The sequence below is a fragment of the Phodopus roborovskii genome, unplaced genomic scaffold (genome assembly GCF_943737965.1).
Source record: "Phodopus roborovskii unplaced genomic scaffold, PHOROB, whole genome shotgun sequence".
NCBI lineage: Eukaryota > Metazoa > Chordata > Mammalia > Rodentia > Cricetidae > Phodopus > Phodopus roborovskii.
In genome coordinates this window covers 21,617,285-21,642,375 of record NW_026125052.1, presented here as the reverse complement: position 1 = coordinate 21,642,375, position 25,091 = coordinate 21,617,285, and the positions used below count along the sequence as shown (strand labels likewise).

Below are 25,091 nucleotides of genomic sequence, written 5' to 3'. Positions count from 1 at the left end.
AGGGCAGGGACAAGGTATGCCGCAGGGACCTGCTCTTCATTGAGGTCTTATCACTTCCCAGACTAGCTCATCATATTACAAATACATCAGTGGATTACACTGTTGATAAGGTCAAGAGCCCTCATAAAACAGTTCTTTTCCAACCACCTCTGAGTATTGCTGTGTTTGGGACCAAGCCTTTAACACTGCCTTTGGGGTACATTCCAGATCAAAGTATAAATATAGTATAGTAGTTGAGAACAAGCCTGTATATACATAGGTTCAGAGTTTAAACTTATAGTGGTCCTCAACCTTTCTAATGCTTCGACCTTCAATACAGCTCCTCATGTTGTGGTGACCCCCCCCCCCCAGCCATGAACCTCTTTTCATTGATATTTCATAACTGTAATTTTGTTACTGTTGTGAATTGTAATGTAAATGTCTGTTTTCTGAGGGTCTTAGGTGACCCCCCCCCCGTCACAACCTACAGATTGAGAACCATTGCTTTAGACTGTGTCCATACTTTTCACTACTGTGTACAATTGAGCTTGTTATTTAATATTTTCCTTCTTCATTAGTAAAATATGGATTAACAGCATTCATCTCCATCAGAGAATTATTGTTAAGATTTAAGACGAAGCATCTAGAATAGTCCCCATTGTGTTTGCTCTTTGAGTCAGCACAGCCGAACATTTCCTTACTGTCTGTGCCTCTCCCAAGCTGGCTGTTTTCATTCGCTGTTGAGTCTCTTATCACTTGTTGGTTATTTAGTAACAGTTTTTAACTAGTTTAACTTTTCTGATGTTAATGTTCTGTATGACAGCCTGTGTTTAATAAACTCTTCAAATGAGTTACTAAGACAATTGTTTGGAAAGAGTGGATGTTTTGAACATTCTGAGAGTTAATGGCTGCTTACAACACTCAAGCACCCAGACACCCACCCGCTAGACCCTGGTAGTGTTTAACAGAGTGTTCTGAGTTGGGAACAAGGAAAAAAAAAAAAAAAAAAAAACAGTTTTAATATCAAATGTGGAAGTGATTTCAATGTTTGGTTTAAAATCGGCCTCTGTGAGTGTCTATGTGTCAGAAGGTTAGACTTTTATAAAAGAATTAAAGAATGGGAAATATTTATAGCAAATGGTTATCCTTAAATAATCTTTTATCTTACATGTCAAAGTATTTTTCAGTTTAAAATACTTCTCTTTTTTTCCCACAGGACTCCCTGATCCATTTGCTAAGGTGGTAGTTGATGGTTCTGGGCAGTGCCATTCTACAGATACTGTGAAGAACACACTTGATCCAAAGTGGAATCAGCATTATGATCTGTAGGTGTAAATGATTAATTTGAAATGAAACACAGAATTAATGTATTATAATCTTTGAAAAGAATCATGGAAAGTATTTTCAGTGTGTCTGTAATATAGTTTGGTCTTTTTCTTTCTTTCCCTTTTTCAAGGATTGAGCCTTGGGTCTCAGACATGGTAGACAAGCACTCTGCGGTATCCCATCCCCTTTACCCTCTTTTTACTTGTGTATTTTATCTGTGATAGTTCTCACAAAGTTGCTCAGGCTTGAACTTGGAATCTTCCCACTTCACTGTGATAAATAGCTAGGATTGCAGCCCTCCAACACCATAGGCTCAACCTTATGATTTGTGCATTAATAAAAGAGGAACCAAACCCAGTGGATTACACACACACACACACCAGTTTTTAAGGAGAGAGAAAATGGTATTCCCAGGTGAAAGTTGGCTAGTGAGCTACAAAAGGAAAAAAAGGTTAATTTCCTTTAAGAAAATAAAGTTCTAGCAAGAGTTCGTAAGCTGCAAACCTCATGACCTAAGTTCTATCCCTGGAACCCACGCAGTGGAGACAGAATTGACTCCCATAGGTCGTCATTTGACCACCACATATATTCTGAGACACACATGTCCCTATATACATACACACCACCCCTCCACACACAAATAAAGAAATAAAATGGTTAAAATATTGGGGTGGGTTCTGCAGTTAAGAGCACTTGATGGAGGACTGTTGTTTGGTTCTCAACACCCATGTTTGGCAGCTCACAGTTGCCTGTTAGTTCCCACCCAGGTGACCAGTGCCCTCTTTTGGCCTTCTCATGTGTTCTCTCTCTCTCTCTCTTCTCTCTCTCTCTCTCTCTCTCTCTCTCTCTCTCTCTCTCACACACACACACACACACACACACACACACACGTTAAAGAAGTTACAGCTGTACTTCTTGTAATTCAGTTTACCTTTTCCTGACTAGTAATGTTGAAATCTTTTCACATGCTTGGTGGCATTTGCTTGTATATTTACTATTAACTGGCTATCTAGGGAGGTCTGTCTTATATGTTTCAAGGTGCAGTGGAGGGGAAAGTATGACTGTTACATTTTAGCCAAAGTCTTGGCTAATATATATACAATATATAATATTGCTTTTTCCTATAGAGAAATTCCTTATGTTAGAATCTGTAGTTAGTTCAAATTCTAATTGATCTTAATACAAAACCTCAAGTCAAATATAGGGGTAAACACTCAAAGATCAGAGAAGCAGAGCAGAAAACCACTGCTTCTTACCTCTGCCGAATCCTCAGAGCAAATGGGCAATCCTGTCTTTAGGAATCCTCATAGTGAATACTGTCTCTGTGAAACCTCAGATGAATACATTGAGCTCCTGTCTCCTCCCACCTTATATTCCTCTCTCTGCCCAGCCATATTACTCCTGTCTCCACCTCCCTAGTGCTGGGATTAAAAGCATGTGACTCCTAAGTACTGTGATTAAAGGTATGAGCCATTACGGAATGACTCTGTTTCTTCTAAAACAGTCTAAAAACTGGATCAATCTTGTGTAGCCCAGGGTGGCCTTAAACTCACAGAGGTCCATCTGCTTCTGCCTCTCAAGTGCTGGGATTTAAGCTGTGTGCCACCACTGCCTGCCTCTATGACTAACTCTTGGCTACCTTTGCACTCTGATCTTCAGGCAAGCTTTATTTGTTAAAACACAAACAAAATATCACCATAAGAACTTCTTGAATTTTGTTTATAATTGTTATACTTGTTGGGGAAGTTGAGGTTCTAATAGAATACAAATTTCTGGTTAACTTAAGGCTGGGTGTAGTGGTATATTCTTGTAATACTGTCTATTCAGGAGAATTGAAAGTTTGTAGCACCTCTGGACAACAGAACAAGACCCCATCCTAAAAATAGCAACAACACCAAACTTGTTTAACTTACAGGTTTAAAAGAATTCATTTTTCTTCTAGCCATATGCATTAAATTACACAAGTTTTCCTTAAAATGAAGGCAGAGACTGCCTAAATTAGTTTCTGACCCTGTAAGATTTTGACAAAATGCTTTTGACTTGTAAAACTTAAGTACTTACAGTTATTTTTGGTAATTCACAATTATTTTCAGAAGGCCCATACTTAGGAAATTATTATAGTCTAGAATTAACTTTTTTTTTTTTTTTTTTTTTTTTTTGTATCGTGGTATGCATTGTACTAAATAGAGCTCCTTAGGCCAATAGTGGGCTACTCTGAGGCCTCAGGAATCAATCAATATGTTAGAATAACTGCAAACAAGTTAGGAAACAGTAATTTTTTAAGTGCTTGTTTTTGGGTTGTTGCTATGTGATATAACATGCATTAGTTACATACCAGTATATATCAGGTAAATGTATTTGATAATTGATGCATGCATACTAAATGATAGTTTAGAACATCTCATTTTTAAACACTAGGCCTAATACAAATTAGCTTAATTTTAGAGCCATGTTTGATGGCCCACACCTGTAATCCACCATTTGAGAGGTTAAAGGCTAGCTTGGGTTAAACAAACAACAAAACAAAGGCCTGGGCATATAACTTAGTTGGTAGAATACTTGCCAAGCATGCATGAAGCCCTGTGTTTGATCCCCAGCACTACATAAAATTGGTTGTTGTGACACATGCCTGTAATCCCAGCACTGGAGGGATGAAAACAAGATCAGAAGTTCAAGATCAGTCTAGTCCACATAGTGAGTTCAAGACCATGCCTCAAAACAGTAGTAGCAACCAAAGCAAAGGACTTGCATGATAAAAGTTTCAGAGGTGAGCATTCTTTAGATACAACTCTCAAGTGAATCTTCCATGTTCTTTGTTTCTGTTTTATTGAATGATAGTGTAAGATCAAGGTTGCTAGACCAAAAATTTGACCTCTTCTAATCACTGAAAGAAAGTTAGATTCTACTTACATGATTATGTTATTAACCATGTTTTTGCATGACTTGATGCCATGTTAATAATTGGCCGTTATAGAGCTTTTACATACTTGCAGGCGTATGCACAGACAAGTACAGTAACGCTTTCCCCTGCTCTGCTTGTCTGCAGGCAGTGAAGTGAAATCTACAAGAGTCCTGCTCGCTCAAGGCCTGCATATAGGAAAGAAGCAGGGGAAAAGCGTTACAAACAGCTTTTGTTCTGCAGCATTTAAAAATATAACAGGTGGGTCAGATTTTTGGTCTATCAGCCTTGACAGTGCCTCTTGAAGGTGAACTTAAGTATCTGAGGTGATAATTTAAATATATCTAAAGTGTGACTGTGATAAAAGTTCTTTTAGGACTTTTAGTTTTATAATTATTATAAAATGTCTTAGTGCTATGAAATAGTAGCTATTAATTTTTGTTTTCTTTTGGCTGTGCTGGGAATCAAACCCTGGGCCTTGCACATGCTAGGCAAGTGCTATCTGTACATCTGAGTGACATTCCCAAACCCTAAAATAGCTCCCCCCAAAGTTGCCCAACCCCCGAGATTGAAAAAAAGATCATATTAAAAGCTATTTTAAATATTTTTAACCTTTAAGTTCAGTTCTTTGGATTGAGTGAATTAAAAACAGTTTGCTTCTTTCAGCTGTTCCTGAAATATATCTAAACACTTTGGGATGTTTAAAAGTGAAATTTTATTCTATTTATAACTACCAAGTCAATCATGTGGCTGTTTTGTCTTGTAGGTATATTGGAAAGTCTGATTCAGTTACAATCAGCGTGTGGAATCATAAGAAGATCCATAAGAAGCAAGGTGCTGGATTTCTTGGTTGTGTTCGTCTTCTTTCCAATGCCATCAACCGCCTCAAAGACACTGGTTGTGAGTAATTTTTTTTTTTAATTAGAAAATATGTATGAGAACTTTTATGTACTAGGTGTCTAAAAACTTAAGTGCCCATATATTTGGGGACAGGGACTCCAAAATAACACCTGTTAAACACAATGTGGCACAGTGATCACAAACCCACAACAGCTGTGTATACTGGCACTGGAGGCACAGAGGTCCAGCCCTCCTAACAATCAGACTCATGAGGCCCTACCACTCAGTGCTGATCTCTTTGGCAACTAACATCCTGGGAGAGAAGGAGTTATATACACTAGAGAACCCATAAGGATCTCATGGTTAGCTACAAACTTGGAGTTACCAGGCAGCCTTAATTAAAATATGTGAGACATTAAAAAAAAAAAAAAAAAAGCAAAACAAAACCACACAGTTGGCAAATAGGTGAAAGAGATTTGTTAGGGAAGAGAGATGGAGGGGTGGTAGGAGGTGGGTAGGAAATAGGAGAGTGGCCAGAATATATCATGTATGTTAGGAATAATGTGCATGGGAGACCTTGGCAGATCCCATGGCATGCGAGAACAAGGTGGAGGGACAAACATGTCAGGCAGACAGAGCTTAGTGAGAAGTTGTATTAGAAAGGGGAGGGGAGAGAAAGAACAAAGGTAAAGAGACACAGAGGACAGAAGATTTTGGAGACAGGAAAAGTTCTGTCTGCCCCAGGGGAACAGCAGAAAGAGGGTAAGTGGGTGGGGTTCTGTCTTTCAAAGGGGTCCTTTGCACATGCATGCAGACTAGTAGTTGTGTAACTCTGGGCTGACCAGGGTACTGACTGAGTACATTTTGCCAGGGGACAGGGACAGGCCAGCATAATGCCTGAATCCTTACAACATACATGTATGAAATTGTGAAAACAAGTTTTACTAATAAAAAAAGAGAGAAGTGATTGATAACCAGAAGATTAGAAAGAGAGGTGTCAATATACATGCCTTCAGTTTTTTTTAGCACTTAGTTTTGGTGGATTTTTGAAATGGAAGTGAGAGTTTTTATTTAGGAGATTGGAATCGGTATATAAAACTGCTATGATAAATGTTAAAAAAAGACATTTTGAGAATAAAATAGATACATTAACTACTTGACTATAGTCTGTTTCTCACCATCCTTCATATTAGAAAACAAAGATATTAGAAATGATTTCTATAGTAGATTGATAAATTGATTTAAAACATATCTATTTCAAATAACTCAGTGACAAACAATCTTTTGAAGGGTGATATAAAGTGAGGGCCAGTGGTTGAAATGGCAGAGTTATATAGGAATGAAAAGCTGGGGGAAGGGAATCCCATGAGCTGGAGAAGTTTGGGGTAAGGGACTGGGTGTGAGGAGATGAGAAGAGTCTGAATAGGTATTTGCAGTGTTGAGAGCCTGTAGGCCAACATGTGCATTATTTTGTTAATAGGCACCACAGTTAGCCATTTGTCTAGTTACTTTTGGACCTGACAAGGGGGTGTCTTTCCATTGGGACTTAGTTGGAAGTACACTTTTCAGCAGGTGTTTTGTTTGTATGTTTCTTTAATTTTGTTTTATATATTTTAAAAGCCAGTTATTATCTAGGATGCCTGAGCTAATAAAGAAATTCACATGCATTTTATCTAAGGAAATTAGTTAACACAGCTACTATATGTTTAGTTTTGAATGCTAGATGTATTAAGAGATGACTTGTCTTAATGATAATGTTACAATGATAGGTATAAATATTGACCTGTTATAGAAGAGGGCGATGACTAAGTTGCGGGTTCTGAGTCAGAGAAACTCAAGCTATTAAGTGGCGGAGGAAATCTTATCTCCTGGGTTGACAGGGTAATGAGCAATAGGAGAAAGATGCTGGCTTGACAAAGTTCTATATGTAGATGCAAACTGTTACACTGTCCAATTAAGCAGGAAGACTTAAAATTTATGAACCAGGCTAACGTACTATGGGGACATTATGCCTTATAACTGTGGGGCAGGCCAGTGTTGTATTTACAGGTGAGACACCTGAGTGATTACTTAAAGCCTAGAGCTTACTGTTTAGTTTCTGTACCTCAATATTAAGTCTCTGCTGATGCAGCCAATCAAACCAAGCCAAATTAAGAACTAAAAGTCTAGGTTTAATTTGAGCAAGTCATTCCTGGGTGGTCCCAGGGAAAGAGGAGAAACCACAAGGGAGAACTAGCCTATAGGCCTGGTCTTGAGCACCTCAGGAGGAAGAGCTGACCCTTGGCAGGCTTTCTCAGGGGCAGAGTCTGGAACAGGAGGAGAGAGGCAGGGTGGAGCTTCCCCCTCAAAACAGGCAATCCACATACCTAAGAACACTTGCGTTTTGACAAAGAAGCTAAACTTATACAATGGGAAAAAGAAAGCATCTCCAACAAATGGTGCTGGCATAACTGGATGCTGATATGTAGACATTCAGATAGATCTTATCTATGGCCGCGCACAAAACTTAAGTCCAAATGGATCAAAGACCTCAACATAAATCCAGCCACACTGAACCTCTTCGAAGAGAAAGTGGGAGGTACCCTTGAATGAATTGGTTTAGGAGATTACTTCATGAACATAACACCAGTAGCACAGACACTGAAATCGACAATTAATAAATAGAACCTCCTGAACCTGAGAAGCTTCTGGAAGGCAAAGGACACAGTTGACAAGACAAAATGACAGCCCACAGAATGGGATAAGATATTCACCAAACCTACATCTGACAGAGGGCTGATCTCCAATATATACAAAGAACTCAAGAAGCTAGTCACCAAAACACCAAATAATCCAATTAAAAATTGGGTACAGAACTAAATAGAGAATTCTCAATAGAGGAAAGACACTTAAGAAATTGCTCAACATCCTTAGCTATCAGGGAAATGCAAATCAAAACAACTCTGAGATACCATCTTGTACCTGCCAGAATGGTTAAATCAAAAACACCAATGACAGTTTATGCTGGACAGGATATGGAGAAAAAGGTGAACACTACTCCATTGCTGATGGGAGTGCAAACTTGTACAGCCACTTTGGAAATCAGTATGGCAGATGCTCAGAAAAATGGGAATCAGTCTACCTCAAGATCCAGCAGTTCCACTCTTAGGCATATACCCAAAGGATGTACATCCATACAATAAGGACATCTGTTCAACCATGTTCATAGCAGCGTTGTTTGTAATAGCCAGGACCTGGAAGCAACCCAGATGCCCCTCAACTGAAGAATGGATGGAGAGGATATGGTACATATATACAATGGAGTATTACTCAGTGAAAAAACAAAACAAACAAACAAACAAAAAAAAAAAAACCAAAAAAAAAACAAAAAAAAAAACCCAAAAACAATGAAATCTTGAAATTTTCAGGCAAATAGATGGAACTGGAAGAAACCATCTTGAGGGGGCTAACCCAGTCATAGAAAGACAAGCATGGTATGTACTCACTCACATATGGGTACATAGAGCAAAAGGACTACCAGCCTATCATCCACACCACCAAAGAAGCTAGGAAACAAGGAGGACCCTAAGAGATACATACATGGTCCCCTGAAGAAGGGGAAAGGGACAAGATCTCCTGAGCAAATGGGGAGCATGGGGAGGGTGGAGGAGGAGAACATGAGGGATAAGGAAGACTGAGTCGGGAAGAATAGAGGAGAGCAAGAAAAGAGATACCTTAATAGAGGGAGCCATTATAGGTTTGAAGAGAAATCTGGCACTAGGGAAATGTCCAAAGATCCACAAGGATGACCCCAACTAAGAATCTAAGCAAAAGTGGAGAGGCTACCTTAAATGCCCATCCCCTATGATGAGATTGATGACTACCTTATATGCCATCCTAGAGCCTTCATCCAGTATCTGATGGAAGCAGAAGCAGGTACCCACAGATAAGCACTGAGCCAAACTCCTGGAATCCAGTTGCAGAGTGGGAGGAGGTATGAGCAAAGAGGCCAAGACCAGGCTAGAGGAACCCACAGAAATAGCTGACCTGAACAAGTGAGGGCATATGGACCCCAGTTGTAAAGCTGGGGAGCCAGCATTGGACTGAACCAAACCCTCTGAATGTGAGTAGCACTTAGGAGGCCTGGGCAGTCTACGGTGCCTCTGACAGTGGAACCAGTATTCATCTCTAGTGCACAAATGGACTTTGGGAGCCCATTCCCCATGGAGGAATACTCTCAGCCTAGATACACAGAGGAGCCTAGGCCCTCCCCCAAATGATATAACAGACTTTGATGATCCCTCATGGAAGACCTCACCCTTTCTGGGGCATGGATGGGAAGTAGGATGGGGGAGTCAGTGGGAGCATGGGATTGATATGTAAAATAGATTGATTCTAAATCAAATAAAAAAGCACACACACAAAAACCAATTTTTTTTCCTTCTCCTTGGCTTCTTATACTTGCTTTGTGTATCTTTTGGAAAAGAGTTATATTAAAAATAGTAACAGGTAACATTATTGGGTACTTACATGCCAGGTCTTACTAAGAGTTTTATATAATAATCTGATTTAATTCTTGAAAAATGATTTGGTAGCTTCTGTTATATATGAGAAAGCCAAGACTAAGCTATAAATTGCAAAGGACCAACAACTATTGAGAGGTAAGCCAAGGCTCAGGCTGAAGTGATCTGCAAGCGTTGCAGAGAGCTGCTTGTCACCCGTGTGCAGTGCTTCATGGTGTTTGAGATCTAGATTTGTCAAAACTTGCGGTGATGTTTAAATTAACTATATATGCAGTTAGAATTTTAAACATTCATTTTATAGTTAAAATGCTTATTTTAAAAATATAGGTCTGATTTTCAATGGTTTGTGAAAATTAAGTATCACTTGTAGATTATATATGTTAGAATTTATGAAACCAGTTAACTTTTTATTTGAATAGATCAGAGGTTGGATCTATGCAAACTGGGGCCAAATGACAATGATACAGTTCGAGGACAGATTGTAGGTAAGTGTGGGATTTAAAATTCTGAGTTTTATCCCCATTTAAACCACCATAGGTCTAATTTTTTTTTTTTTTTCTTTTTCTTTTCTCATGTAGCCTAGGCTGTCCTCAAACTTGCTGTCTAGCCAAAGCTGATCTTAAACTTTTGATCCTCTTGCCTTTGTCTCCTGAGTGCAGGTTTTGTGAGGTGATTGCTATGCCTCAATTCCAGGGCTTTATATATGCTAGGCAAGTTATCTACCAACTGACCCCCATCCCCAGCCCTCTAAATACCTCTAAATACCTTGTGTTGGTATGAAATAGATATGAATTATGTAAGATGCTACAGTGGTCCAGTATCAGCCTAACTTAAAAAAAAATTTGTGTGTGTGTGTGTGTGTGTGTGTGTAAAATACAGGGGTAAAGAGATAGCTCAGGGGTTAAAAGCTCTTGCTGTGCAAGCATGAGGACCAGAGTTCAGATTCAAGTACCCATGTAATGCCAGCATGGCACCACACATGCTTGTAACTCTAGTGCTGAAACCAGAGACAGGAGGGTTTCTGGAGCTCGCTGGCTTCCAGCCTGCCTACCTGTAAAACTTGAGCATCGGGTTCAGAAAGAGACCCTGTCCAAAAGGGGCAATGTGAAGAGTGATAGAAGACACACAATACCCTCCTTTGGTTTCTATGTGCACCACCCCCACTCTCCCATTCCAGCATACATGTAGACCACACTTAAATACAGATATAACACAAAAAAATGTAATGAAAAAAGGGGAAAAATGGAGCACTTGTTATTGGAAAAAAAAAAAACAAAAAAACAAAAACCAATTGATCCTTTAGGAAGGAATTCTCTTAAAAGTAAAGTAAGTACTGAGATAGACTTTGTGTTACTAATTTTGTGAAAACAATTCAGAAGCTAAGTTTTTAGTAAGAAGGCAATACTCGGTTAAAAGTAATTCCTTAGTACTTTGTTGAGTGTTTGATGCATAGACATCTGTGCTGACTGGAAAACAGTGGCAATGAAATGGCACTGATAGAGTACCATTAATTAGGGAAAATGGACAAATTATTACTCACAAGATGCTTTGCTGGAAATGGTCTAGTAGACTGTCTTCCATTCCCCCAGGGAATGGCTCAATCTTAAATTATTAAGTTGTACAATGTGCTAGGACTCTAAGGCAGGCAGCTTTGGAGCATCTTAAATTAGAGAAATCAATTGCTGTTTCCCCACTTGAGGTAGAGCAGGACTTAGACTAAAACAATTTTATTATGAATCTATCAGAAAGAAAAGTTTTAGTTCCTAAAGATACACTAAGACAGTGACTGAATCTATAGATGGAAAACTGTCAGAGTAGCTACATAAAAAATCCTTTGCCAGTTATCCCTGGAAGTATCTATAAAACAAGATTACTGCTAACTTCTGTTTTTAAACTGAGACTATTTCATACTACCTATCTCCACATAGTAGACTTGACTTTGCCACATACTAAAAATGGACTTATTTAGGACAAATGTTTTACTTTATGTGTGCATGTTTAACGTAAAGACCTTGTATGAAATTGGTTTTCATTCTAAAACATAGTCCAGTTCATGGACTTATATAAGCACATATACATATACTAACATGTATATAATTTTATGTATATGATACCTTTTATATAGTTTACTTGAAGCAAGGTTTTATTCTGTAACCCAGGTTGATCTTGCACTCATAGTGATTCAGCTACCATAGCCTCCTGAGTGCTAGGATTGTAGGCATGAGCTCCCATACCTCCTAGATAATAATATCCTTTTGAAAAATACACCAGAAAGCTCACTTTTTTAGTTGGATATGGTGGTACACACTGTTACTGCAGCATTCAGGAAGAAGATGGAGGAGGATCTCAAGTTTGAGAGTCTGGGCTATGTAGCAAGAGTTTGTCTTCTGGCGCTGGAGAGATGACTTAGCAGTTAAGCGCACTTGCTGCTCTTTCAGAGGAGACCCAAGTTTGGTTCTCACTACCCACATCAGGTGGCTTACAACCACTTGTAACTCTAGTTCTAGAGAATTTGATACTATCTTCTGGCCTCTGTAGGCACCTGCATGTACTTGGTATACATATATACACACCCAGGTCCACACACATAATCATGAAATAATAAAATAATATATCATAAAAACCCTCATTAATCAAACAAAATAAATAATAAAATGTCCAACCAACCCAAACACAGTGGTACATGCATGTGACCTGGCCCTGGGGAGGTAAAGGCAGGAGGGTCAGGGGTTCAGTGTCCTCTTCAGCTACATAGTGAGTTTGAAGCCAGCCTGAGCCACATGAAACTTTTTTTGAAAACAACATTCCTGCCTGGTGGTGTTGCATGTCTTTAATCCCAGCACTCAAGAGGCAGAGGCAGAGGCTGAGACAGGTGAATCTCAGAGTTCTAGGCCAGCCAGGGATACTCAGAGAAACTCTTTCTCAAAACACCAAAATAAATAAATAACGAACCATCTGGAAATTTGACTTTTTTTCTCTCTGTTTAAAACTAACCAACTTAGTGATCATCATCATTGTTTTTATTATTTGGTTTTTCTAGACAGGGTTTTATATTACATTTCATACTGACATGCTGTTAAAACTTGTGTGACCCAAGGTTTGCCCCATTGCCAGGATCCAGTGTATTTTTTATAACTGTTCAGAGTTTCAAGAATTCAACCCAAATTAATGGGAATCTTTAGACTTATTGTGCTTTTAGACTTAATGTCCTATCACTCAAATACAGTGTGTGGCCTTACATTGCCTGTTCTGACTTTGAAAAAGGCACTAGACTCTCCCCCCAAACCACAACAGAGTATAAAAAACATTGATTCTTGTTTGTGTGGTTTTTCAAGACAGGTCTGTGTAACTGCTGTAGCTAATTGTCCTATAACTCACTTTGTAGACCAGGCTGCCCTTGAAGTCACAGGGATTCACCTGCCTCTGCCTCCCAAGTACCTGGGATTAAAGGTGTGTGCTACCACTGCCTGGTGAAAACATTGATTTTTTAATATCACTTCTAAAAAGTTAAAATTTGAAATTTATTCTAAACTCTGTTGCTTTGGTTTTTACAGTGCTGGGAATTGAACACAGAGCCTCATGCATGCTAAGCAAGAGCACTGTCACTGAACTATGTCTTCAGTGCAGTCATTCTAAATTATTAAAATAATCTACATTTTGTTACTTTTATTTTCTGAGACAAGAGCTCCTCAATATGTACAGACTGGCCTTAAATTTGCTGTGTGCCCAGGCCAACGTTAGACTTCCAGCAATCCTGCCTGGTCCTTCTGAGTGCTGGGATTACAGATGAGCACTACCACACTTGGTTTAAGATGGATATTTAGCTTGACAGAATTAGAAAGCGCTGTCATAGACTTAATAATGTTTTTGTTTTTTAATAGTAAGTCTTCAGTCCAGAGATCGAATAGGCACCGGAGGACAAGTTGTGGATTGTAGTCGTTTGTTTGATAATGATTTACCAGATGGGTAAGTGAACATTATCAAAATCATTAGAGAAATGCCGGGGGGGTGCTGCCCTCAAGCTAGTAGGCAGGGAGTTGGTGGTCATGATGTACTTTAGGAATTTCTGTGGTCAGTTCCAGTATATAGATTTTTCTTCTGCTTGAAAAATTAGAAGGACTTGCCACAAATTGTGTTAAATATCATTTTTAAAAAGTTTTGAAAATTAAACAGGAAAGTTCTTGCCAAATATTATTCTCCTATGAATTTGAATATTGCTTTACTTTTAGAGGTAAGGAAAAGAGAATTGGGTAATAGTAATTGTAATATTGTGAAGTGTATTTGCCAATAACTGTACCAAGCAGTTCATGTACATGATGTCATTTAATTCTCATGGCAGTAAAAACAGTGCATATTTATGGAATTTGATCAACTAGATTCTAGTCCTCATTCTTCTGATACCATCACCTTACTTTATTTAGTTTCTGTGAGGTTTACTATATATATATTTAACAAGATGATTGATAAGAGGCCATGTGCCATAATTGGTCCAAGGATTAAATGAACTCATTCACATAAAGCAGTTCAATATCTTGCACATCACCAGTGCTTAACAAGCCAGGTACAGTGGCACAGGCCTTTAATCCCAGCACTTAGAAGGTAGAGGCAAGTGGATCTCTATGAGTTCGAGGCCAACCTGGTGTTCAGAGTTCCAGAACAGAGAGAGCTACATAGTGAGACCCTGTCCTGGCGACCCCCCCCCATGCGCACGCCCGCACGCACACAAAAGTACTTAATATTATTAGCTGTATTTTTATGTTGTTACTACTATTGTTATTCTCATTTTACAACAAAGAAAATGCAGAACAATATAAGTTATTTGCCAAAGGTCATTTAATAAGTAGGGAAGCTGGATCTTGTGCCTGAGTCTTAATTCCCAGGACCATGAACGTTTTCATATTCTCCACCTTTTTATTCTAATTCTGATATTTTACTGATTTTTTTATACAAAGTATTTTTAGTTAACTTCAATAACGTCTAACTTGTAATAAGTTGTACCCACTTATAGTAGATGTAGCTAAATAGCTCAAAGTATTTATTTAAAATTATATTTATTTAAACTTGTGAGTATATGTGAGCCATAGTGTGCATGTGGAGACCGGCAGACAACTTCTGGAAGTTGGTTCCCTCTTCCTTCTGTATGGGTCTTGGGAATCAAATACAAATCAAAGACCTTTATCCACTCAGCTATCTTGTACTAACCTTTCTTATTTTGACATACATATTATATAAAAGTTCTGGTATTTGCATATTTTGTTTAAACTGTTAAAAATGCCTACAATTGTGCTAGGCACAATGACCCATTCCCATTAATCTCAGTGATTGGGAGGCAGGAGGATCACGAATTTAAGGCCAGTTTAGAGTACATAGTGAGTTCCAACGTAGCATGAGTTGTATGAGACCCTGTCTCAAAAAAAACACCAAGTTAGAGCTGGAGAGCTGGCTTACTAGTTAAAAGAGCTTGCCCTCTACTGAGGACTCTAGCTCAGTTCTCAGTATACACACCAAGTGGCTCACTACCACCTTTAACTCCAGTTCCAGGGGATCCAACATCCTTTCTTGCCTCTTTGGGTCCTTGCACACACATGTACATACATAGACACAGATGCATACATATACATGAAAAATAAATCTTAAAAATATAATCAATTGGTGCTACAGAGATGGATTGGTGGTAAAGAACACGAATTCAATTCTTTCAACACCCAAGTCAGACCCCCTTAAAACTCAGCAACTGCAGCGCCAGGTGATCTGATGCCCTCTTCTGGTCTTCTTGGGCACGACATGCATATGGATATATAGACAGACACATAAGTAAAAATAAAAATAAACCTTAAAATCAATTTAAAAACTAGTATAACGAGGTGGGGCTGGAAAGATGGCTCAACAGTTAAGAGCACTGGCTGCTCTTCCAGAGGACTGGGGTTCAATTCCCAGTACCAACATGTGGCTTATAGCCATCTGTCATGCCAGTTCTAGGCAATAAGTTAGCCTCTTCTGGCCTCTGAGGGGACCAGGTATCCATGTGGAGCAGAGATACACCGACAGACAAAAACATAGCATATAAAATAAACAAAGTTTAAAAAATGAGTTTCAGTACGCTTATACTTTTAAGAGCTTTTATATTTTTTAAAAATTACAAGGGATTTAGAAACTTTTAGACTGATTTCATTCTAATCCATCATTTGCTTAATTTGCTTAATTGCTATAAAATCTGATAAATGTTATGGTCAATATGTTATTTCAGGCATTTACCGCAAAATTCTTGGAAAATTATTGTCAATTTAAGTGTTATTAAAGTTTTTAAAAATTTTCAGTTTAGCTAACATAAAAATATGACCTCAGTAAAATACCTCAGAATCTCAGAGTTCTATAAAACAATAGCAGCCTCATTATGAATGGATGTTCTAGATACCTTATTTCTCAATGTTTTTATTGCAGTTGGGAAGAAAGGCGGACTGCTTCTGGAAGAATCCAGTATCTAAACCACATAACAAGAACTACGCAGTGGGAACGCCCGACACGGTACAATCATACACCATTTTTCTATGGCCTGTGCTAGCCCTTCCTGGATTCCTCTTTGTTATCTGTTACCTTTATTTGATTTCCCCATTGCTTTATACTAGTATAAACCATTAGGTCTTAGCTCAGGTGCTATTATTACTTTTTAAAATACTTATATTTAATTTTATTTTATAATTAAATTATAGTCATTATATTTTAATTACAATTACTTCTTCTAGTTTTTGAGACAAGGTCTCTCCAGATAGCCGTGGCTGTCCTGGAACTCACTCTGTAGACATGACTGTCTCCAAAGTCAGAGATCCACTCTCCTCTGCCTCCTGTGTGGCAGAATTAAAGGCATATGCCACCATGCCTGGCTACTATTACTTTTTAAAGGTAATAATGGTTATCAAAGACTATTCACAGGTCCATGGCCTTCAGTGGTGCTCTGTAAATACTTAAACAAATGAGTAGTTTAAACAGTCATTTTATAGTTTTCATTTGAGTATTACTGAATACTGTTATGAAATGATTCAGGATCATCATCATAGGGGGATGCTGTTATATCATGACTAAGTAAGGTATATGATCAAGAAAACCCATATGGAAGGTGTGTACCTGAGAGTTAGTGAAGAGATGAGTCTTGCAAAGGAAAAGCCTGAACTAGATTTTGGCAGATGGTAGATAGAGCCCCTGCCATTTCTTGTCTAAAGATATCAGGATGCAAGGTTGTTCTTGGAAACTGAAAAGGAGTGACGTTAAAGCAGCTAAAAATGAATAAGGTGAGTGGTTTACTACCTTTACAAGTAAGAATGAAGTTGAATTGTCATCTCTGCTAGTGTTTTATTGGTTCCCACAGTGATTCCTGAGCAGAATAAAGTATTAAATGGTTTTCATTAGCTATGTCTACTTTTTTTGGTGGGGTGGTTCGAGACAGGTTTTCTTTGTGTAGCTTTAGAGCCTGTCCTGGAACTCACCCTGTAGACCAGGCTGGCCCACAGAAATCCACCTGCCTCTACTTTCTGAGTTCTGGGATAAAAAGATGTACACTACTACTGTCCAGCTAACTGTATCTACTTTTGATTTTGGTGATATTTTGTTTATGATCTAACAAATAAAGCTTGCCTGAAGTTCAGAGTGCAAAGCTAGCCACACTAGTTAGCCATAGAGGCCAGGCATTGGGGGGTACATACCTTTAATCCCAGCACTCGGTAAAAAGAGGCAGATAGATCTCTATTAATTTAAGCCACTCTGAGCCTACATGAAATCGACCCAGTCTAAAAGAGAAACCACTCTCACAAAGAGGTGATCTCAGCATTTGGGATTCTGAGCCTTTAATCCAAAAAGCTAAACAAAGGAGATTAGATTCAAGGTTCTTATTTTCAAAAGAGAAAAGTTGGTTGCCAGAAGTAGCACTAATTCTAATTGGTATTAATAATGAAAATCCAGAGACAGATTGTTGTAATTTAAAAAATGGTGCAAGAAAGAAAGAAACAACATGTGACAGAGTTCAAGCAGAGGGGTTTTATTAGGGAAAAGGATCTAGAGATGAGCCTCCAGGGACAGGAGTGGGGGGGAGGGGGGCACAGACAGGCAGAGAGAGGGATGGGAAGTGGGCAGGACCCTTTTAAAAGAGAACATAATAGGCACAGGTGGTACTCAGTGACAGCAGCTGAAGGTGTATGTTGTCAGACTCCAAAGGCAGGGCTGTACAAATGTCTAGATACTAGCACAGGTACTAGGGTTAAAGTTGAAGCAAAGTTAAAGAGAAGCAAAGCAGCCAGCCACTAAAGAGTTCTCACCTTTAACAGTGCTCAGACCAAAGGGGCAATCCTGTCCTCAGACTGCATCTCCAGACTGCATCTGTTTCCATCCAACCCCAGACTGCACTGAGCTCCTGTCTCCTCCAGCTTTTTTATACTCCTCTCTAGTGCTTGGATTAAAGGCATGGGATCACAAGTGCTTAGATCACCTTTGTGTGAGCTCTGTTTCTCTTAGATTGGATAACTTTCGTGTAGACCCAGAGTGGCCTTGAATTAACAGAGATCTGTCTGTCCCTGTTTCCCAAGTGCTGGGATTAAAGGTGTGAACTTCTACTGCATGGCCTCTATGGCTAACTAGTGTGGCTAACTTTGCACTCTGATCTTCAGGCAGGGTTTATTTGTTAGATCATAAACAAAATATCACCACAGTCCATGTTTTGAATGACAAAGCCATACCTAGGAAGAGGTACTGTTTCCAAGGACTAAAGGTCAGGTGACTCAGGCAAATTCAAGGAAAAGAGGAACACTTGCTTGTCAAAAACCATGTGGACGGAGAATGGTAGAAATCTGGTCTAGAGGCCAGCTGTATCCAAGTCCTTGCATTTAGTGACTCAGGAGCACATCTGTAAGTATGTGTGGAGTTTTCAAAAACTTAGTTGGAACAGTACTTGAGTCTCTTTGGTCAGTAAGAACTTTAGGCTTGCTCTTAATATGATTCTTAAAATCATTTGCTTTATTTATCTCATTTCTTGTCTGATTTACTATATTATTGCTATCTAGAGACTGGTTTTGATGGCTTAATTATTAACCTTTTATCCCTTGTCACTTTTCAATAGACCAGCGTCGGAATATTCTAGTCCTGGCAGACCTCTTAGCTGCTTTGTGGATGAGAATACTCCAATTACTGGAACAAATGGTGCAACGTGTGGACAGTCTTCAGACCCCAGACTAGCAGAAAGAAGAGTCAGGTCCCAGCGACATAGAAATTACATGAGCAGGACACACTTGCACACACCTCCAGATCTACCAGAAGGCTATGGTATGATAACAGCAAAGGGAACATTTCAGCATGCTTTAAGAAACTCAGACAACTCCTTCCTTTCTTTCTTCCTTCCTTCCTTCCTTCCTTCCTTCCTTCCTTCCTTCTCATTCCTTCCTTCCTTCCCCCTCCCTTCCTCCCTCCTTCCTTCCCTCCTCACCTCCCTCCCTCCCTTCCTTCATGTAGCCCTGGCTGTCCTGAAACTTGCTCTGTAGACCACGCTGTCCTTGTTTTCAGATCCACCTGCCTTTGCCTCCCAAATGCTGGGTTTAAAGGTGTGCACCACCACTGCCTGGCCAGAGATTATCTTGAATATATATGCAGACATACGTGCAGGCAAAACACTAATGCACATAAAATAAATCTTTTTAAAAAATCATTAGCCTATAAATCTTTGGAAATTTAAAGAGCTCTGTTGAAACTTCCTTAAGGTAGCTCACCTCTTACTCTGGGCTGTCTGCTCTCTTGGGGTACTGGCTGTACCAACTCATCACCATTTACACAATTGTTTCCAGAGATTGAAAAGATGATTTGTTTTGTTTTGAGATAGGGTCTCACTATGTAGCAGGCTTAGAACTCACTCTGTAGACCAGACTGGACTCACAGAGATTTAGTTGCCTCTGCCTCCTAAGTATTAGGATTAAAGGCGTTCTCCACCATGCCAGTCTGAAACAAATAGTTTTGTGAAGCCTTTTTTTCTTTGTAAGAAAATAAACTGGCAATTGCAAGATGTTTATCCTATTAGAGTATCATCCTGTGTACTGGTGTTTGATTGAATATGACAAACTGAGCATGTTCGTTATTTTTATTTTACAGAACAGAGGACAACGCAGCAGGGTCAGGTATATTTCTTACATACTCAGACTGGTGTGAGCACGTGGCATGATCCACGAGTGCCTAGGTAAGAACATATCTTAAGTATTCTTGGTTTTGTTTTGGTTTTGATACTTTTTTCAGACCGGGTCTTAATATGTAGCCCTGACTGGCCTGAACTCCCTATGTGGGCCACACTGGCTCAAACTCAGAAGGATCCACCTTTTTCTGCCTCCCAAGTGCTGAGATTAAATTACTTTGCTTGGCCCTTAAGTACTCTTCAAACCAACTATGAACATCTATTTCACCCAGGATTTCTTGATTTTAAAATAAATTAATTTCTAAAATCAGATTATGTAAAAGTTTGGCTTTTCCTGATAGTGTTCAGCTGTATTGTTCTTTATAGTCCTGTGCATCCTTACGGTGTATGATACAGTAACAGTGTCCTCAGCAGTTAAAAGTACTTGAGCTTTTCTTTGTTGCAGCAGGAAGTCTCAAAGCATTTTTCTTAAGTGCCTTTACCAGGTTTTTCTTAGTAAAGTTTATAGACTTCAAAATTCAAAACAATGTAGTTAAAAAAAAAAAAATACACTGTGATTATTTCCAGCATCAGGATTTCAGTAAAGTTTCCAGTTTGCTTTATTGGAGAGCATAAATCACTCATGGCTTGCATCTTTGTTTGCACCAGTTTTATGTATAGTAGAGAAAGAAAATACCAAAGAGAAATTTCTTATATCATTGACACTTGTAAAACAATACTTTCTGTCAAACAAATATTGAAGTATAGTTTATGTTGGCAAGTAATGTGATTTCTCTGTTTGAATTTAAAATGTGTATTACATTAAACCCTAGGAATTTACTAAAATGCAGACTATGTGATAAGTTCTGAGCCATTTAGGGATTGGGTATTGAATGTGCAAGTTTGGGAAACCATTGGGAATTCAAGATTCCAGCTGAACATCTCAAGTTTCTGAAATAATACATTTTCTCAGGCTTCATGGAATTGCTGTGTGTCACATACACTTGCTTGGCTCAGCATGCCCAGCATTGAGGGATTTCTATTGTATATTTGTTTTTGCAGGGATCTTAGCAACATCAATTGTGAAGAGCTCGGTCCTTTGCCTCCTGGATGGGAGATCCGCAATACCGCAACAGGAAGAGTTTATTTTGTTGACCATAACAACAGAACAACACAATTTACAGATCCACGGCTGTCTGCTAACTTACATTTAGTTTTAAAGTAAGTTTTAAAGCAGTACATGTGAAAATATTAGTCTAAATAAGAGGACATGTGCTTTTTATAATAAATGTCAAAGAATATCTCTTCTAAACTTGTAATACTGATTTATTTTTATGATGTGTTCTCAAAGAATAGCCCAGGCTGGCCTTGAATTATTGGTGTAGCCTGGCATATCTTCCTTCTCCTGCTTGTTCACTGTTGGATTATAGACATGAACCACTATGCCTTCTACTGCTCAGAGTATATGGAAGAGTAAGAGATTTTACTCTGAGATATACAGATCTAATTTTCACTTTGCTTGAACAGGAACCATTAGTACAATGTCAGGAAGGTATGCGTGAGAGGTGCTCAACAAGAAGGCTGTTTACAGAGACTATAACTTGACCAGAAGTTGAGATTGAACAGGCTAATTTTGTGTTGCCATTTTACTACATACAAATAGTGACAGCCAGACATCTCAGTAGCACTTAGTGTATGTAAAAGTGTTGTTCTTTAAATGTTCCTTGCACATATTAGCAATTTCATCCCTGTAGATAAACCATTTCTACAGATAAGGGAACAAGCAGAGGTTGACTTTCTGTAAGTTTCCCAGCATTTAGTGCTTATACTGGATTCAGACCTATCAATGGTTGGTCTGTGTTCATGTCTATACTGCATTGTTTGTAGCATATTTGCATCCTTTGCCTCACTTTTCTCTCTAGTTTCCTGTTTCCCCTAACCTCATTACTGGCTGGCATTGCCTTCTGAGGAAGCAAGGGAGGAAGGAAAGAAAAGAGAAAGGCAACGTCACCATAGGAAAGTAGCAGTGTGTCTGCCACCAATTCTGGCAAAGATGTGGTTAGTGGGTTAGCAACAGACCTTGGCTTGTTTGCCTTAGGATCTAGAGAACAAAGTTCTTTGTGTCCACCGAGTAACTCACTTTAGTGTCTCTAAATAAATATTACCCAATCTGCTTTCTTCATCAATAATAGTATATGTGATAAATACTAATGGTGTTAGACTTTAGGACATAAGAAAACTAATAGAGGTCAAAGTGACTTTGGAAAACATTCTTGCTTCATTAATATTAGAGGTAGATACAACAGGGAAGATGTAAATACGAGCTGGCTGTCACTTGTTTGGAAAAGTACAAGAAAACATTTAACCTGTGTTTTTGTTGTCTTCTTTGAATATTTATAATTACCCTGTTGGACTCATTTTGTCAGTAGACTTTTTTTATGGCTAGATGATAAAGCATTAGTTACAAATTATTTGTAAGCATTTGAAAAAATGCAGAAAATCATGGGTTGTTTCTCTACATTAAGATTCATAGCCTAAGTAGCAAAATATTAGTGTGTAGCCTGTCTTGATTAACACTGCTCTAGTACACTAACATAAAGGTAGAATCAAAGTACCATACAATATTTTTAGGGCCCAAAAGATAGGTGAGTGGGCAAAGGTGCTTGCTGCCAACCCAACATGACAATTTGAGTTCAATATGTGGGCCTCATGGCATAAGAAGAGAACCAACTCCTGCACGTTGGCCTCTGACCTCCCTGGTCATGATGACAAGGCAATGTTCTATGTCAAATAAATAATAAAATACCTTATTTTCAACTCCAGTATGTAAGGGCAACTTTTCCTGAGTAGTAAAGTCACTTTAGTCTTTTACTGACACTGTGTGAGTTCTGGCAAGTCCTTGGTATTACAGATTTTATTTACCCATCTATTTATTCTCCCTGGCCTTTCCTTCCTTTCTCATGGAAAACCCCAGTAAAAGCATGGGCCTAAAACTTCATTTTGTTTTCTGAACACCCTGACATCTTTCTCATGTGGTTCTGTGAGGTGTGTTACACATCTTGTTTCTCGGGGAACTATATATTTAAAAACTTTAAAAAAAAAAATCAAAATTGCAAATATGGTATTTTTTTCTTTTGGGTTTTGTTTTGATGTTTTTTCAGATATGGTTTTACTGTGTAGCCCTAACTGACCTGGAACTTACAGTGTAGACCAGGCTGGCCTTGAATTCAGAGATCTGCCTGCCTCTGCTTCTTGAGTACTGGGGTCAAAGATGTATGTTACTACAACACGCCAATGATATTAAATTGTATTTTTTTTTTTTTTGTAATATTTGTTTGGAGGTAAGATTTAGCTTTGTTGCTAGGTCTCCTGGAACTGATTTTAATAATTCAGGTTAGCTTTGAATTTTTTATTCTCCTGCCTCAGCTCCCTGAATGCTGGGAGTCTTTAATTTTCATTTTCCCATCTATTCGTGTGGTAAGCTTATTCTTTGTGTGCATTATTTTGAGTCAGGGTATCACTGTGTTGCCCATAGTGATCTCACTCTGTGGCCTTAGCAGTTCTTGAACTTGGGATCCTGTGTCTTAGCTTCCTGAGTAGCTAACCTATATCACCAGGCCTGACTGAATATATTGTTACCATATTCGATAGCTCTGACATGGTGTGCTTGTTTCAAGGCAGGGTCTCATGTACCAACAGGTGGCCTTTAACCACTGTGTAGTAGAAAATGACCTGGCTTCTAATATGGGGTCCCATACTTGGGATATAATGTAATTTTTCTAACTTTGTATAATTTTTAAGCTCATACAGTCAGAGAGACTGGTGGTGTATGTATATGGCAAAAAAAAAAAAAAAAAAAAAAAAAAAAAGTTCTTGGAGAAAAGTCTTTCGCCATCAGCCAAATAATAAAATCATGAAGCTAGTTTAACTGCTAGTTCAAATTTTATGTATGGATTATATATAACATTAATAAACATTTGTAGCTTACTTTGATTTTTAAGGTTTTGTTTGTTTTTTTTTACCATTTCAACATTTTAGGAAGTGAGTCAAAAATTCAGATTACTAAATAGATCATGGAGAGGGTTGTGACATTTTGTTTATGATCTAACAAATAAAGCTTGCCTGAAGATCAGAGTGCAAAGCCAGCCACACTAGTTAGCCATAGAAGCCAGGAGGTGGTGGTACACACCTTTAATCCCAGCACTCAAGAGACTGTAGCAGGAGACTTTTCTCCTTCTTACCTAGTCCCGCTGGACTGATTTCTCTCCATCCATCGGTCCCTGCAGTTGCTTATAAACAATCAGAGAATATCAGTTACAATTCTTTGGACAAGCTGGGCTGTGATGGTTTCACGCCTTTAATCCCAGCACTCAGAGGCAGAGGCAGGTGGATCTGTGTGAGTTCGAGGCCAGTCTAGTCTAGAAAGCTACACAGAGAAACCCTGTCTCAAAAAAAAAAAAAAAAACAAAAAACAAAAAACAAAAAACAAAAATTGTGTGGCTTTCATAATTAAATCAACCCATTTCTATTGATCTGTATATTGCCATGAGACTGTGGTTTATGGGTGATGCTCTGGCATGTTATCCCTTCAGTGACTTGCATGGTATCTCTTCAACCCCACCTTCCTTCTCTCAGTATCTCTGGATCCTTGCCTAGCTATATTTATTCCTAGCCACTGGCTGAAACAGCTTTATTCATCAACCAATAAAAGCAATGCATATTTGTGATGTACAAAAGGACATCCCACACCAGGAGACAGACAGACATCTCTGTTAATTCAAGGCCACCCTGAGTTACATGAAATTAATCCAGTCTAAAAGAGAAAAGAGCTCACACAAAGATGATCCCAGCCCCTGGGATCCCACACCTTTAATCCCAACACTAGAGAGGAATATAAGGCGGGAGCAGACAGGAGCTCAGGGCAGTCTAAGGTTTGGTGGAGACAGATGCAGTCTGCAGTTTGGAGACATGCAGACTGAGGACAGGTGGCCCTTTCAGTCTGAGCACTGTTAGAGGTGAGAATTCTTCAGTGGTTGGCCACTTTGCTTCTGTGATCTTCAGCTCTAACCCCAGTATCTGTCTCTGGATTTTTATTATTAGAATTCGTGCTACATAGAATAACTATCCAAGCCAGAAAAAAATAGAGTGGGCAAGTTACATTTTAGAGTGGAATCTTGAATTTAAACTAAGAAGAGTCCGAATTCCTTTTTTTGAGAGGAAGCAGTGGTAAAGTTGCCTGTTGAAGTCTGCAGTGGGCTTGTGTGTAATGTGCACAGAGGGCAGCCTGTAGTTGTCTGGGTACTGGAACTTACTCATTTCTCTCCCTCAGAATCCCTCCTGAAATGCTATGCTTACTCCCTTAAAAGGGATGTTTTTGGTGTTATTAAGTTAAATAGTTCCTGTGTAT

General features: G+C 38.8%; 1 protein-coding gene across 1 annotated transcript in view; it reads left to right on the top strand.

The window, feature by feature from the left end:
- Smurf2 (SMAD specific E3 ubiquitin protein ligase 2) overlaps positions 1-25,091 on the top strand; it is a 101,804-nt gene that overhangs the window by 49,654 nt on the left and 27,059 nt on the right. Inside the window, exons 3-10 of the mRNA XM_051179247.1 lie at positions 1,196-1,304; positions 4,971-5,104; positions 9,966-10,031; positions 13,428-13,512; positions 15,988-16,071; positions 18,650-18,852; positions 19,669-19,753; positions 20,747-20,905. Coding sequence (XP_051035204.1) covers positions 1,196-1,304; positions 4,971-5,104; positions 9,966-10,031; positions 13,428-13,512; positions 15,988-16,071; positions 18,650-18,852; positions 19,669-19,753; positions 20,747-20,905 — 925 coding nt within the window. The remainder of the gene's footprint in view (positions 1-1,195; positions 1,305-4,970; positions 5,105-9,965; positions 10,032-13,427; positions 13,513-15,987; positions 16,072-18,649; positions 18,853-19,668; positions 19,754-20,746; positions 20,906-25,091) is intronic.